We start from the raw sequence: 16277 nt of genomic DNA on the forward strand, positions 1-16277 counted from the left end.
CTGCGGTTTTGCCACGATTTAAAAGACATCTGTGCAGGTTTCTGCACAGATGTCAATGTAAATCGCGGCCCGAAAACGCAAAAAGTAGTACAGGAACTACTTTTTTAAATCGGTGCAGCGGCACAGATGCGGCGTCGCACCGATTAGGACGGTGCCATTGCCGACAATTGCCGGCAAATGCAGCCGATTTGAGGTGCGATTTGACACGTGAAATCGCATCTCAAATCGTACCCAGTGTGAACCTGGGCTAAATCTCACACATCAATCTCCACACCTGTTTTATCAACTGACAAAGCTAACCCATGAGAATAAAGATCCTCATTTACAAAGTGAAGACTCTCTCAGCGGAGTCCAATTAGGAACATCAGCCACATGGTTAAACATAAACATCCTCTTCTTCGTGTTTTAACATTGTCACTGAATTGTTCCCTCTATTGCTGAACGACAAACTACACCACAGTGACAGAGCACGATAATGCGCGCGCAGCAGGCTGCTCTCATGCGCGTCTGATGTCATCACGCTAGCTGAAACTCTCCCTCTACAAGCGGGATCCTCTATGCGCGGTCCCGATGCTGTATGACACAAGGCGCGCTCTCGCCGGGCAGAAGCGGTGAGTGTTTTTCTTGGGGGGGTGGCGGACAGTTGTGACTGCTTACCTGGCGGCTATTGAGAGCACTTCCCGTTTATGTGCTGCACTCTCGTAGGTTATTGAGCTGCTATGTGATTGACGGGTGTGGTAAGGCGGTTTAAAGTGCTTTACATGTGTTCCTTCCTTCACACGGGGCACAGGCATCTGTGTACACGCATTTATATTCTCACTGTCAGCACCCAGCTGTGATTGAGGGGGCCCTGACTTGCTGCACATGGGCTCTGTGCTCATACCTAGGCTCATCCTAGTTTATTTGCATTGCTTTTATGTATGGACACTGCTGTGCTAACTACAATGTAGGCTTTTCAGGAACATGGGCTTCACATTCAACTTCTTTACTTTCCCTAATATGGCTATACTCACTCACTTACTGACAGCATATGAGGCACTTTAAATAATGGCTGTAATCAGTTGCTCAGATCACTACTAAGAGCATACATTTATGGTTCTATATAAATATCACACACACACACACTATCCTAAGGCTATAATGTTTATGTAATGTCTCCTATTCATACCCAGGTTAATCAAGCATACATGCCAGGCAGTACCTAAAGTGATTTAAGCCCAGATATGGCTGGGGGGCGTCGGGGCCCAAACCGGACATCATATTGTCGTACCCCCCTTTGTGACCCAGGATCTGGAGGTGGTGCAGTTCACGGTGGAACACCTGCTGTCAGTGGAGTGAGATCCAGAACCAGGTACAAAACTAAGCAAAGTTCTCTGTGTCGTTGCCAAAGGACAAGGATTTTTTTTTAAAGTGTTACTAAACCCAGGACCCGGCATTCCACTATATCTGATCTATCTAAAACTAGCAGCGTTTTACCGTCAACGCCTGTCCGCTCTGCGTTCCGCCGAAAACATAAATATTAAAAGTCTGCAGCTACAAATACTGCAGCTGCTGACTTTTAATATATGGACACTTACCTGTCCTGGGCGCACGCAATGTCGGAAGCCGATCTCTCCCTTGGTTCTCGGGTGCTGCCCCGGCCATCTTCGGTAAGGGAATCGGGAACAAAAACAGGTAATCAAAACTTTTGGCTGAAGGGAAAAAAAAAAGCGGACTAACTTTACTGCTTGTGTAAACAGGGGAGAAGGGGAAAGGAAAATTTGCGCTCGGTGAAAAAATGAAAAATGGTCCCTTAGGGACTTCCTGCTGCTAGACACTACAACCTTGATATCAAGTGCAAAATAGAATATGTAAAAACAGTGTAGCGCTGAATAATAGATTAAACCTTAAGTACAATCAATATATAAATATTTAAATAAAATCTAAAAAACGATTGCACGTGAACAATTAGTCCATAAATCGATTCATCTGATCGATCCACAGGTGAAAATCCAAAGTAAGAAAGCTTCAGTGAGCTCAAAGAAAAGTTGTGAACATCCAATGTGCAAAAAGTGATTCCACTGAGTGCAGCCAGCCCGTCACGAATGCGCGTGTGCGTTGACATGCACCGCGCATGCTCGAAATCCCCAGGCTGACTGACTTCAAACAGAACTGCTGCTTTTTTTCCTTGCAAGGATTATTTTATCTCTCACTGACAGAGTGTTTGTATTTTAACTTTATTTGCTAAATAAACCTCCCTCCTCTTTTCAAAACGCCGGCACTATGGGATTTTTTCTCTTTTATTTTTTTATTTCCATTGTGGCTCACTTACCATCCCACTTCTGAGTGTGCGCTTCTTAGATTCAATCACACACCTGTGATACCCCTGGAAGGATCTGCTAGCTGTGGATCGGAGCTGATCGGTGTGTGAGAGACCGAGGAACGATTCCGTAGGATTCATCTATTAGCCTGTTTTGACCCCCCTGCAAAGGGCGGTCACTGGCTTTCTGGTAAGCCTTTAATTTACCTCCAGGTGACGGGCTGACTGCACTCGGTGGAATCACTTTTTGCACATTGGATGTTTACAACTTTTCTTTGAACTCACTGAAGCTTTCTTACTTTGGATTTTCACCTGTGGATCTATCGGATGAATTGATTTGTGAACTATTTGTTCACGTGCAATCGTTTTTTAGATTTTATTTAAATATTTATATATTGATTGTACTTAAAGCAGTGGTCTCAAAGTACCGGCCCGCGGACCGGTTATAAATGGCCCGCAGGCAGGGCGGAGGGTGCCGCAGAAGTGGGGGGAGTAGATTTCCTTCACATGCAGAGTAGCGCAGGAAGCGTCTCTGTCATAAGTTCACTTCTCTGTCTAACGCTGCTCCCTGATGCCCCCCCTCTTCTCGTCCATCCCCATTTGCTTGTGATATCACCTGTGATGGACGAGAAGAGAGGGGCGGGGAGCAGCCGCAGCGTGAGACAGAGGTGAACTTATGACAGACGCTTCCTGCGCTACTCTGCATGTGAAGAAAAAAGACAACAAGTAAACGCTGACATGTACCCTGATTGTGCCGCATGTACCCTAGTGTGCTGGGCTCTGTACCCTGATGTGCTGTGCCCTGTACCCCGATGTGCCCTGATGCGCTGTGCCCTGATGGTGAGTGGTCAGTGTGTAGTGGTCATCGTGTAGTGTAGTGGTCAGGGTTAATAATGCATCCACTGACACCAGTGCTGGGGGGTTAATAATGTGTTCGCTGACACCAGTGCTGGGGGTTAATAATGTGTTCGCTGACACCATTGCTGGGGGGTTAATAATGTGTTCGCTGACACCAGTGCTGGGGGGTTAATAATGTGTTCGCTGACACCAGTGCTGGGGGGTTAATAATGTGTTCGCTGACACCAGTGCTGGGGGGTTAATAATGTGTTCGCTGACACCAGTACTGTTGTTTTTGAAGTTTGAAAGTTTGCATGCGGCCCCCCATGGGATATGAAATCTTGTCTTGTGGCCCTCAGGTAATTTGAGTTTGAGACCCCTGACTTAAAGGGTTTGTAAGGGAATTTTTTTTTTTTTTTTATCTTAATAGCTTCCTTTACCTTAATGCAGTGCTGTTTTCATGTCCTCATTGTTTGTTTTTGCGCTCAAGTTGCTGTATTTCTTCTCTGATCTCCACACTTCCTTGTTTTCTGATAACCACAGTGCTGGGAGCTTTCTCTCTGTGGTCACTAATCAAGGAGGTGTTATTACTGTGTCTAAAACCCCCTCAGCACCAATCGGTTTAGTTTTCCAAACCATCACTGCCCTGTATTGGCTCTGTGGCTCTGTACAGCAGAGGCAGGAAACAACATGCAAAAACGAAACTAGAAACTACAGGTACATTATATGATTGTTTTTTCTTTTATCTATTTTTAATCGTTTTTAAAAGGAATCGGTTAACTATTATGTCTCTATACCCTGTAAACAGTAATTTCAGCAAAAAAAAAAACATTTTTTATTTACAACTCCTTTTAAGGTTTAACCACTTCCAGACCCTGCACTGTATATATACGTCCTAATTTTAAAGATGGATATCTCGGTAACGGGGGCAGCTGCTGCCACAACCGAGGTATCCATCTTTAGTGCTAAGGGTCCTGTACACGATAACGTCGGTCTTCGCCGCGAGATCGCTGTTATCGGTGGCGGGAGAGGGGCTCTCCCGCGCCCTCCGCCGCTTACCGTTGCCGTCGGTAGCGGCGGAGGCGATCGGGCCTGTTCGGCAGCTGACTGGGGATGCGAGTGAGGGAAAAATGTCCTTCACCCGTCCCCATAGCTCTGCTGGGCGGAAGTGACGTCAAAACGTCAGTCCCGCCCTGCGTCTTAAAGAAACTTTTTTTTTTTGTCATTTGAAAAAAATGACAGTTTCAATTTTTTTTTTTTTTTTCTTGCATTTTAGTCTAAATATGAGATCTGAGGTCTTTTTGACCCCAGATCTCATATTTAAGAGGACCTGTCATGCTTTTTTCTATTACAAGGGATGTTTTACATTCCTTATAATAGGAATAAAAGTGATCAAATTTTTTTTTTTTTCTGTGTGTAAAAAGTAATGAAATAAAAATAAATAAGAAAACAACCTTTTTTTTTAAGCGCCCCAGAAGCGAACGCATACGCGAGTAGCGCCTGCATATGAAAACGGTGTTCAAATCACACAAGTGAGGTATTGCCGCGATCGTTAGAGCGAGAGCAATAATTCTAGCCCTAGACCTACTCTGTAACTCAAAAAATGCAACCTATAGAATTTTTTAAACGTCGCCTATCGAGATTTTTAAGGGTAAAAGTTTGACGCCATGCCACGAGCGGGCGCAATTTTTAAGCGTGACATGTTGGGTATCATTTTACTCGGCGTAACATTATCTTTCACAATATATAAAAAAAATTGGGACAAATTTATTGTTTTTTTTTTTATTAAAAAAAGTGAATTTTTTTCAAAAAAAGTGCGTTTGTAAGACCGCTGCGCAAATACGGTGTGACAAAGTATTGCAATGACCACTATTTTATTCTCTAGGGTGTTAGAAAAAAAAAAAATATATATATATATATATATATATATATATATATATATATATATATATATATATATATATATATATATATGTGTATGTATGTATGTTTGGGGTTTTCTAGCAGAAAAAACTGTTTTAGTCTTGCAAACACCAAATCTGAAAAACACCTAAGGTCCTTAAGTGGTTAATCTATTCAGCGCTACACTGTTTTCTCTTCCGTTCATGGACGGACACAGCAGCCTTTGACCTTAGGGTATTATGTACCTTCCTTCCAGGAGAGATTTCTCCTGGAAGGAAGGTGCATAATACCCTAAGGTCAAAGGCTGCTGTGTCCGTCCATGAACTCGGAGAAATGGATTTTACGGTGAGTACAAAAATCCTATTTTTACATAACTTTACTGTTTTTAGTGTGTGGTTTTTTTTTTTTTTTTTTTTTTTTTTTGTTTTATTGTTTTTTATTCATTAATGTGTATTTTTTTTCCCCCAAAAATTGCGTTTGAAAGACCGCTGCGCAAATACCGTGTGACATAAAATATTGCCACAACCGCTATTTTATTTCCTAGGGTCTATGCTAAAAAAATATATATAATGTTTGGGTGTTCTAAGTGATTTTCTAGCAGAAAATACAGGATTTTTAATTGTAAGCAACAAATGTCAGAAAAGATTAATAGGTAGATTCACAAAGAGTTAGGCCGGCTTATCAGTAGACCATTGGAACAACTGCCAAGTCGGTGGCTCTTCTAAATACCGCTAGGAGGGCCATTTGGGTAAAGATGTGGAATGGGGATTTCACCTCTAAATCACGTCTCTGTGGCATACCCTTTTGAGGGCTCGCTGCTCTTCGGGTCAGGCCTGGATCAGGTCCTATCCCGATCGACAGAAAAGGGCAAAAAATTGCTCCTACTCCTAAACCCAAGAGGGATAAAGGGAAGAAAATTTTTTGAGGCCCTCCCTCAAAGGACCACTTTAAGGGTAAGAAGGAGCAGAGGAGAAAGTGGGGATTTGGAAAGGACAAGAAAAAGTGGGATCTTTTTTTTTTTTTTTGGGTCCGGTCCTTTCAACAAGGAAACTAAATGACGCCGACCTAATGGTTGGTGGGAGGCTCACGTGGTTTCTCCCCCAGTGGGAAAGGATCACACCAAGCCCCTATAGTCTAAATCTCATAAGGGAAGGCTACAGCCTATAATTCCTGTCCACCCCTCCTCTGAGTTTTACCCTTGCCTATCTCCCCAAAGATCCACAGAAGACAAAGGGTCTTTTGGACAGTGTCCAGGAGTTGGCAGAACAGGAGATCATCATCCCTGTTCCTGTAGGTCAGGTCAGTCAGCGGTTTTATTCCCACATCTTTGTGGTCCAGAAACCCTCAGGCAAATTCCGACTGATCATAAACTTACGGAAGCTGAACAGATATTTACTTTCCATACAAAATTTCTTGTATAGTATCTACACAGTCAGAAGACACCTCCAGCGAGAAGTCTTCATGATCACGTTGGATCAGAAAGATGCTTACCTGCATGTCCCCATTGCCCCAAATCGTCAAAAGTTTCTGCGATTTGCAGTTCAGACAGGGCAGGGTGTCCAACACTGGCAGTTCAAGGCGCTCCCCTTCGGCTTAGCGGCTAGTCGAATCTTTACCAAAGTTCTTGCCGAGGTGGTGTCGTTTCTACACCTCCAGGGGGGGGAAGCCTTGATCCCATATCTGGACGATATGTTGATCTACAGTCCGACCCCAGAACAGCTTCGGTCAGACTGAGACAAAGTCTTGTCCACTCTGGAAGCTCTAGGCTGGTTGGTTAGTCGGGAGAGAAGTCCTCCCTGGATCCCTCAGTCCCTTACCTGGTAGACTCTGTAACCCAGAAAGTGTTCCTTCCCCAGGAAAAGATCTCAAAGGTGCAAGGGGTGGTTTCCGCTCTCAATGCAGCCGAGGGGGTCTCTGAGATCCATCAGTCTGAGCAACCTGTCAGGGGAGGGGGTCGAACCTGGACACAGATCCGTGAAGCTTGACCACGGACGCGAGTGCCTGGGACTGGGGAGCTCACTTGGGAGATCTTTACGCCCAGGGACATTGGAATCGGGAGCAGAGCAGGGCATCCTCCAATTTCAGAGGGCTCCTGGCGGTCAGAAAAGCTCTAGAATTTTTCAAAAGCCAGGTTCAGGGGAGAGAGGAGCAGATCTTCTCGGACAATGCAGTGACAGATTCCTACCTAAACCACCAGGGAGGAACAAGGTCCCTCAGGCTAATGAAGCTCACCCAGGAAATCCTGTGGGAGACAGAGAAGATAATTCCCTCATTATCTGCAGTCCATTTAAGGGGATCCCTCAATACCCAGGCAGACTTCCTCAGCGGGGAGCCCATTCATCAGGGAGAGTGGGAGCTGAACAAGGTTTTCTCTCTGGTAAGCCAACATATTGGCAAACCAGAAATAGACTTGTTTGCTTGCAAGAAGAACAGAAAAGTTCAAAGGTTCTTTTCTCTCACCAAGGAGCGGAGCTCCCAGGGGGTAGATGCCTTGGCCCAGAGCTGGGATTTCGGCCTGGCTTACGCATTCCCTCCCATGGCCCTCATTCCCAGGGTGTTGCAGAAACTGTCCCAATCAGACAGGTGCCTCATTCTAATCGCACCTTGGTGGCCGAAGTGAGCGTGGTTCCTCACCTTGATGAGGTGGTCGGTCGCTCCTCCGTTGCATCTCACGTCCCGGTGCGATCTCCTCTGCCAGGGACCAGTGTTGCATTCCGATCCGGGGTTCCTCTCACTGACTGGCTGGTGTTTGTGAGGGAGATCCTCAGGAGAAGGGAATGTTCAGAGAAGGTGATTGATACACTTTTGCCAAGTAGGAAACCAGTCACCAGACAGATTTATGCTAAAGTCTGGAAGGTCTTCTCTCTCTGTGCTCAGTCCAGGGAAGGCACTCTCCAAACAGTCCCTATGGTCCTGGACTTCCTCCAGGATGGGGTCGACCAGGGCCTAGCAGTAAAGACTCTCAGGGCCAGGTTGCAGCTCTATCGGTGTTTCTGGATAGTAGACTGGCCCTGAATCCTCCCTATAAAACGTTTTTTTAACAGCCAGGGAGAGGGTGACCCTGGTGAGAACACATAAGTCCCACCGTGGGACTATCCCTGGTATTAGATGCCCTAACTAAAGGGCCCTTTGAGCTGGTGGCTCAGGTTTCAGTTAAATTTCTTGCCCTTAAAATGGCCTTCCTTCTAGTGATCACGACTGCCAAAAGGGTTAGCGACCTTCAGGCTCTGACTATTAAAGAGCTGTTTCTTTTGCTCCTAGAAGATAGGGTAATACTCGGGTAAGATCCTTTGTGTTTACTAAAAGTGACCTCGGATTTCCACAGGTCACAGTTAATTATACTTTCCTCATTTTGTCAGAATCCAAGAAAAGATAAAGAGGAAAAATGTCATCTATTAGACCAGAAGACAACATCTAACGTCTATCTGGAGAGAGTGAAATGTTTTAGGAGATCAAACCATCTATTGCTTAGTTTTTGTGGCCAGAGAAAGGGTCTTCAGGCCTCCAAGCCAACGATAGCCAGGTGGATTAAACAGACTATCTCAATAGCTTATGAGCACTCAGGTAGACCTAGATCACTGGAAACCTCCTTGGCAGAGAGGGCAGGTGCATCAATCGACCAGATCTGCAGGGCAGCAACATGGATGTGCCAAAATACCTTCCTAAGGCACTACAGAGTGGAGCTGTTGTCCCCATCAGGACTTGGCAATCGGCAGGAAGGTTCTACAGGCGGTGGTCCTACCCTAAGGTAGGCCTGAACTTCTTGCTCATCTCAGGTGTGCCATCCTGGAAGATGACTGTAGAGAATTACCAGTTACTTACCGGTAACAGGTTTTCTAGGAAATCTTCCAGGACGGCAGGCCTACTTCCCTACTCTTAATTGTCAGTGATGTTTCAATTCTCACAGTACCCTCTGACACCGGTGTGGGATTATACTTTGTCATAACTGAGGGACAGAGAGAAGGGTGGGACCTTTTAAACTCTGTTGTTCGTGTTTCCTGTCAGGTGAGACGCATCATCTCGGGCGTGCCGTCCTGGAAGATTTCTTAGAAAACCCGTTATCGGTAAGTGTAACTGGTAATTTTTACCCCTTTACAGGAAAGGAAGATTCAAAAGGTAGTAAAACCTATTGATCCTGCCAGAGAGCAAACTGAAGAACTAAATCTGCTGTGTTAAAGCCCAACTCCAGGATTGGGAGGGAAAACTGCTTGTTAAAGTGGAGCTCCGGCCACAATTACGCTTTTTAAATATAAATACCCCTGTAATACACAAGCTTAATGTGTTCTAGTAAAGTTAGTCTGTAAACTAAGGTCCGTTTAGTTAGGTTGTTATAGCATTTAGATAGTTTTAAAAATAGAAATTGACTGGGGCCATCTTAAGTGTGGGTATCATGAAGCCAGACTGTATGTCTTCCTGGATTTCAGACTTGCAAATCTTGCACATGCTCAGTGCTGCACAAGCAGTATAATAGGTTTCTGTTTCATTTTTCAATTTCTCTCCAGTGTGAAAGGAAGTTGCCACTAGGGGTGCAACGGATCAAAAAACTCACGGATCGGATCGATCCTCGAATCAGGAGTCAAGGATCGGATCATTTTCGGATCAGCAAAAAAAAAAAAAAGGGTCCGTTTTTTCATTGGTCCAAAAAAAAAAATGTTATATATATATATATAATAAAATAATATATATTTTTTTTTGGACCAATTAAAAAAAGGAACTTTTTTTTTTTTTTTTTTTTTTTTTGCTGATCCGAAAAAAGAGCACAATAGCAATTCACAGGGGTGGATTAAAGAGGAAGCAGGTGAGGCTGTTTGGGACTTAAAGTACAATCTTGATGTTTTTACAGCTATATATATATATATATAATCTGTAAAAACATCAAGATTGTACTTTAAGTCCCAAACAGCCTCACCTGCTTCCTCTTTAATCCACCCCTGTGAATTGCTATTGTGCTCTTTTTTTCCCCCTTTCCCCCCCTCCTCTCACACCAGTGCTTCACTGCTAACATTCCCATTCAGCTTGCTAGAGCCCAGTGCACAGCGTGACACGCCTCCCCGGGGAGGCGTGTCACGCTGGGCTCTGGCAAGCAGACTGGCCGGAGCTAGGCCGAAGCCGGGGACTTTCCTAGGCCTAGGCTCCGGAGCGCTCCGCGGATCGCGGGGTGTGCCAATCCGAACGGGGTGGCCCGTTCGGATCACGGATCGGTGACGATCCGTTACACCCCTAGTTGCCACCCCTCATCTATGTAAACCTCTCCTCCCCTCCTCCCCCCAGTATGTAAAAGGAATATTATTCTAGAGATAGACATCTGCTGCTAAATGTAAGAGCTTTAAAAATATCCCAATTGCAAACTAAATCTTTTTTTTCTGTGCTGATATATCTTATAGAAATAATATGTGTATATATTCTTACTCTAAAGTTTGAGTGAGAGAGAGATACAAACACACACCAACAAATTTGCAAAAAAATATAAAAAGAAAATATTTATATAGATATGAAGAGCGAGCGATATGAAGAGCGAGCAGGGGTGATGCGATGGTACGATGTGATGCGATTTGGCGGGGGGGGGCAATGCAATGTGCTGGGACGATGCGATTTGGCGGCGGGGGGCAATGCAATGTGCTGGGACGATGCAATTTGGTGGCGGGGTAATGCGATGTGATGCGATTTGGTGGGGGGGCAATGCAATGTGCTGGAGCGATGCGATTTGGTGGGGCGATGCTATGTGATGGGGAGATATTTACAAAATTTTAACGATTTATCTATATAACATAGAGAAATATATATTTCTTGAATAATCTTGCTTGTTTTACATGCGGTATATTTACGGGTTCCTAGAAGGGGGAGGAGAGGTTTGCGGGAATGTTGTCTGAAATGCCGACCGCACTGCCCCGCCAAATTGCATTGCCCCCCGCCAAATTGCATCGTCCCCTCCCCCAAATCGCCTTCGCCCCAGCACACTGCATCGCCCCTCGCCCCTCGCCACATCGCATCGTCTCGCCACCAAATCGCATCGCCCCAGCACATCACATTGCCCCCTACTAAATTGCATCGCACCAGCACATTGCATCGCCCCCCGCCAAATCACACCACCCCCCGTAAATTGCATCCCAGCCCATCGCCAGCACATTGCCACATTACATGTTCACAGCACATTGTCACATTACACGTCCCTAGCACAGCACATTGCCACAGTACATGTCCACAGCACATTACATGTCCCCAGCAGATTGCCACAGTACATGTCCCCAGCACAGCACATTACATGTCCCCAGCACAGCACATTACATGTCCCCAGCACAGCACATTACATGTCCCCAGCACATCACATTTCTCTGCCGATGATCTTGCAGCTAGGTAAACACTTGGCAACAATAGCCTGGTTGCCCTCATTTAAAATGGCGCCGGCGTCATTTCCGGTTTGTAAAAGAATGCAATGTTACAGCACATGGACGGCTATGCCTTTTGGGATTGATGACAAACATCTCCCAGGAGGCATATCGGTCCGTGGATGACGCGCTGAAGCTGCTGCGGCAGCGGCGGGACCAAACAAACAGGCATATAACGGTGAGTTTAAAAAAAAAAAAATAATCGTATGCCAAATCTATTAAAGGGGACAGACCTACAGGGGATGCAGAAAAGTGTCAAAAGAGGGTGGAACTCCACTTTAAAGTGAGTTCCACTCGTTTTTCTGTTAAGTCAGCAGCTACAAAAATCTAAGACCCCATACACACTATTAGATTTTCTGCAGATTTTTGTCTTCAGATTTACCAAAACCATGTAGTGCAAGGGCCTGCATTATTGCATACAAATTGAAACTCTTAAGATTTGACCTCATATTATATGGTTTTGGTAGACCTGAAGACAAATCTGCAGAAAATCTAATAGTGTTTAAGGGGATTTAGACAGGAGGTTGCGGGGGGGGGGGGGGGGGGGAACCTGTCGCACAGATGGAGGAAGCCTGTAGTAGGGAGCAATAAGGTAAGTATCTTATGCCTCATTTCCCTAGGATTTAACAAGCATTTAACCCTTCGTGTCTGGGACCCCACTGCAAAAATGTTTTTCTTGTGCCCTGAGTTGGAGTGAGAAACTGCATTATATGTATTTTTTATTTTTTTCCTTTGGCTCATAGTAACACTTAAAGCTGTTCTTTTAAATTACATTGAAAGTCAGTATTCAGACTATATTAATGTAGTCGTAATTTCTATTAATCAGACCATGTGTTTTTTCCTTTTCAGAAGCAGTTCCAGCACCGGCTTGTCCAGCCCCCCTCTGGCTGCTCAGACAGTAGTTCCTCTACGGCACTGCAAAATCCCTGAGCTACCTGCAGATCGCCACCTCCTGTTTGAGCTGCAGCTTTTTCTGTGTCACCTCATTGCCTTATTTGTACACTACATTAATATCTACAAGACTGTTTGGTGGTACCCTCCATCTCACCCCCCTTCACATACATCTTTGGTGAGTACCACAAATGGTACCTATTTGTCATAAAATTCTTTTAAAATGCGAGTTCACAGCTGTATATTACAGAAGGGCAAGAAGTGTTATAGGCTTCTGCCTCTGGCCACTGTTGCAGTGTATTTAAATCGGTGGTTTCACTGTTCTTCCTAAAGGGTTAGTTCACCTTTTACCAAGAAAACTGCCTTTGCAGATGAGGGGCATCTGTAGATAAAAACAAACTGTGCAGCGCTGACTAACATTAAATAGTTCCCTTGTATTAGGTGTAGGCCTTTGCATACCTCATGAAGCATGGCCTACACCTATAAGGGCATTATTCAACTTTGGTCAAAGATGCACTATTTTTATAGCTAAAGACACTCCTTATCTGCATAGGCCATTTTCTGCTGAAGGAGAACCAACCCTTTAAGCTGTAATTCATTCATGTACTGCTGGGTGAATTATCAGCCTGGGGATACTGGTTGAGCTATGGCTCCTAATGTCACCACATTGAGCCAGCAGCGTGGGACGACGGGAAAAATTTGCACTGAGCCAGTGCAGGATGAAAGAAGAAACTCTTATCCCTAAAGTAACATTATTCTCTCCTTGCTCTGTGCCCCACTTTCCCTTTGATACCGAAGACTAATCTTATTGGATATTCCAGACGCCAACAACCTTATCCTTTGCATTTTGCCTGTGATTGCACCGTCTAGCGTTCCACAATTCAATGTATTTAAATACTTTTAATGTCGTTGGAGTTCCCTTTTTCTTAATAGCCATTTATGACCCATTTGGGGAGCGACAGGAAGATCTCCTAAGCATTAAAACCTCACTAAGGTTCTCATGCGCCTGCTTTAATAATTACAATGCTTTCTTACTGTCTGTGCCTCAAAGAAATATATAAGTTTCTATACTTTTCTCTAGATTGTCATTAAGACGGGAAGTGAAAGAGAATCCCCAAGGGGGCATAGATAGAATAATCTGAAAAATGTTAAAAACCTTCTCTGTCCAAAAAAGTTTGACTGGAGCTGGCTTAAAGGGGTTGTAAAGGTACAATTTTTTTATTTTATTTTTTTCCTAAATGGCTTCCTTTACCTTAGTGCAGTCCTCCTTCACTTACCTCATCCTTATTCCTTCTGAGAAATCCTCACTTCCTGTTCTTCTGTCTGTAACTCCACACAGTAATGCAAGGCTTTCTCCCTGGTGTGGAGGGTTGTGCTCGACCCCCCCCTACCCTGGAATACAGGAGAGTCAGGACGCCCACAAACACACAGCTCCTTTCTCTATCTGCTACGTAGAGAGCGTCCTGACTCTCCTGTAGTCCAAGGCAGGGGGGCGAGCATGACACTCCACACCAGGGAGAAAGCCTCACATTACTGTGTGGAGTTAGACAGAAGAACAGGAAGTGAGGATTTCTCCGAAGAAATAAGGAAATTTAAAAGCAAAATAGAAGGATGGGGTAAGGGAAGGAGGACTGCACTAAGGTAAAGGAAGCTATTTAGGGGAAAAAAATTGTACCTTTACAACCCCTTTAACTTGATGTTATAATCTGTATAATGTACATATGTGATATCCTGCCGTATTCTACAAGATCAGGTAAGATTATTTAATTGGGTAGGTAGCCACTGGGTGCATACAAAAAGGGGTGTCATCCCACAGGGAAACCAAGAGGTGGTATCCCATGGGGCAACAGAGAGGCTACTAAGGCAATGATGGACAATGTTATGGGTAAAAAAGTTTAATTAAATATTAACCTCCTGGGCGGTGTTCCCGAGTCTGACTCGGGGTGAGATTTTTGGGCTAGGATCGGTAACCCCGAGTCAGACTCGGGCTCGCCTCGCTGGATGTACAGGGAGTTTTACTTACCTTGTCCCTGGATCCAGCGATGCCACCGCGCTGTGTGAGCGAGCAGGACCTCGCTCGATTCACACAGTGCCTCCGTGTGACGCCGATCTCCGTTCCCTGCGACGTTACGACGCACGGGGACGGAGAACGGCGCCAAATTCAAAAAAGTAAACAAACACTATACATACAGTATACTGTAATCTTATAGATTACAGTACTGTATGTAAAAAAAACACACACCCCTTGTCCCTAGTGGTCTGTCCTGTGTCATGCATGTCATTTTATATAATAAAAACGTTTCTTTCTCCCTGCAAACTGTAGATTGTCCATAGCAACCAAAAGTGTCCCTTTATGTAAAAAATAGTTTTAGATCAGCTAAAAAACAGCGATAATAAATTATAATCACTTGCAGAATTGTGCGATAGCGATTTGTGGGGAAATTCGTCATAAAAAAAAAAAAATAATGACAGCAACAATTCTGCAACTGAGCAAATTTCAGTGATTTTGATTTGATTACATTATTGAATAATTTTTATTATAATTATATTATTATTTGTTATAATTATTTATAATTATTTATTATATTATAATTTATAATTTTGTTTTTAAAAAAATGTCATACCCGGGATGCCTATTAGAAGCTTGTTTGGTCAGATTTAAGTGAGTTATTTCTAAAAATGACAGACCTACAATATAAAACGCCAAATTTCCTTGCAAATAATGGTACCGCTTTCAGCATGTTTTTTCTGAAAGAATCATACCGCCAGGGAGGTTAAGAGTATACAAAATATATAAATAAGCGGAGATATCAAAAAACATCAGAACCAACTGAGCTGAGAAGCTCTATTTACAAACCTACAGACAAGAGCCGGCCAGTGCTGCACCAATGAACGGAGTTCATTCAGGTGCAACAAAGAAACCACATATAAACACTAACAATGGACAAACATGAAAGGCAACAATTATGGCGATCCGGACACCAAATGGATCACTTCTGCTGAAGATTCTGGCCACAATGGACCATTGTGTTACTGAAAATATTTGGATCTATGGAATGTACAGCAGAAGTGGCCCTGCAGGGGAATACTAAATGAACCAGGATAGTGATGCACAGTCCAATGAAAGTGCTTGCAAGTGAAAATAATGAAAATGCATTAAGTCCTGTCATGCAGGAAGAGACCAAAAAATAGGCAGTGGATCCACTGGCAGTTCTATATTAATTTTGTCAGCCTGGAAGGAAAAAAGAACAAATGCAATTCCTATGATGTTTCCTGCAGTTCCAAACGAAAAAAGGGGAAAAGAAGGGAGGAGCTAATATGAATGCAACAGATATCGTTCATGTAGTAGCATGCTTGATAACAGTAAAGATGGTTTTTCAAGAAAAAACAAGGCCAATGTAGTCCCCCGATTTCCTGGTAAGAATACACAATAGGAGAAATGGAACGATCTTACCCGTCACTGAATTAGTGGATTCGGGAAACGGCAGTGTTGGTGTGTTCTCCCGCCGTCTGCATGGCAGATCTGCTGCTGACAGCGTCTGTACGCCTTCAGATGCGACTGTGTAGGCAGCGTGTGAGGAAGAAAAAACAGCCGTGTATTCGATTGTATCTTCCACTTACATTCTTCTCCTTGAAATGCCAGGTCCTGATTATTGGAGGGGCGTTTGGATGCCTTGCTTGTAAGCAAATGGATGTTGCAGTTGAAAATGGTAGCCTTTCGCTACAGTCGGCTCACTGTGCCTTCTTGTATTTTAAAGTTCAGAAAACTTTTTAGTTCCCGCTGCGGTGAGGGCGTTGTTTGAGTGGCCTCCAGCACCCAGTGACGTCAACGCGTTTCGCATCGTGAGTGCGTAGCTTCGTCTGGACCACTGGGTGCATAATGAATGTTTAAATATGAAAAGTTCAATAACCACAAGCTAGTCGTCAAGATAGGTGTGTGCATTGTTGTATCAAACCAGATG

At 44.1% G+C, this 16277-nt stretch overlaps 1 protein-coding gene across 3 annotated transcripts in view; it reads left to right on the top strand.

Annotated features, from left to right (window-relative positions):
* The first annotated feature begins 430 nt into the window (after window positions 1-430).
* TMEM39B (transmembrane protein 39B) overlaps window positions 431-16277 on the top strand; it is a 28962-nt gene continuing 13115 nt past the window's right edge. Inside the window, exons 1-3 of one of the 3 annotated variants that reach the window (XM_040337053.1) lie at window positions 431-611; window positions 1173-1351; window positions 12274-12493. In XM_040337053.1, the coding sequence (XP_040192987.1) occupies window positions 1224-1351; window positions 12274-12493 (348 nt within the window). In that variant the 5' untranslated portion in view covers window positions 431-611; window positions 1173-1223. The other 2 variants (XM_040337054.1, XM_040337055.1) reach the window with 2 other exon arrangements.

Source organism: Rana temporaria, chromosome 2 (genome assembly GCF_905171775.1).
Source record: "Rana temporaria chromosome 2, aRanTem1.1, whole genome shotgun sequence".
In the NCBI taxonomy this organism is placed as follows: domain Eukaryota; kingdom Metazoa; phylum Chordata; class Amphibia; order Anura; family Ranidae; genus Rana; species Rana temporaria.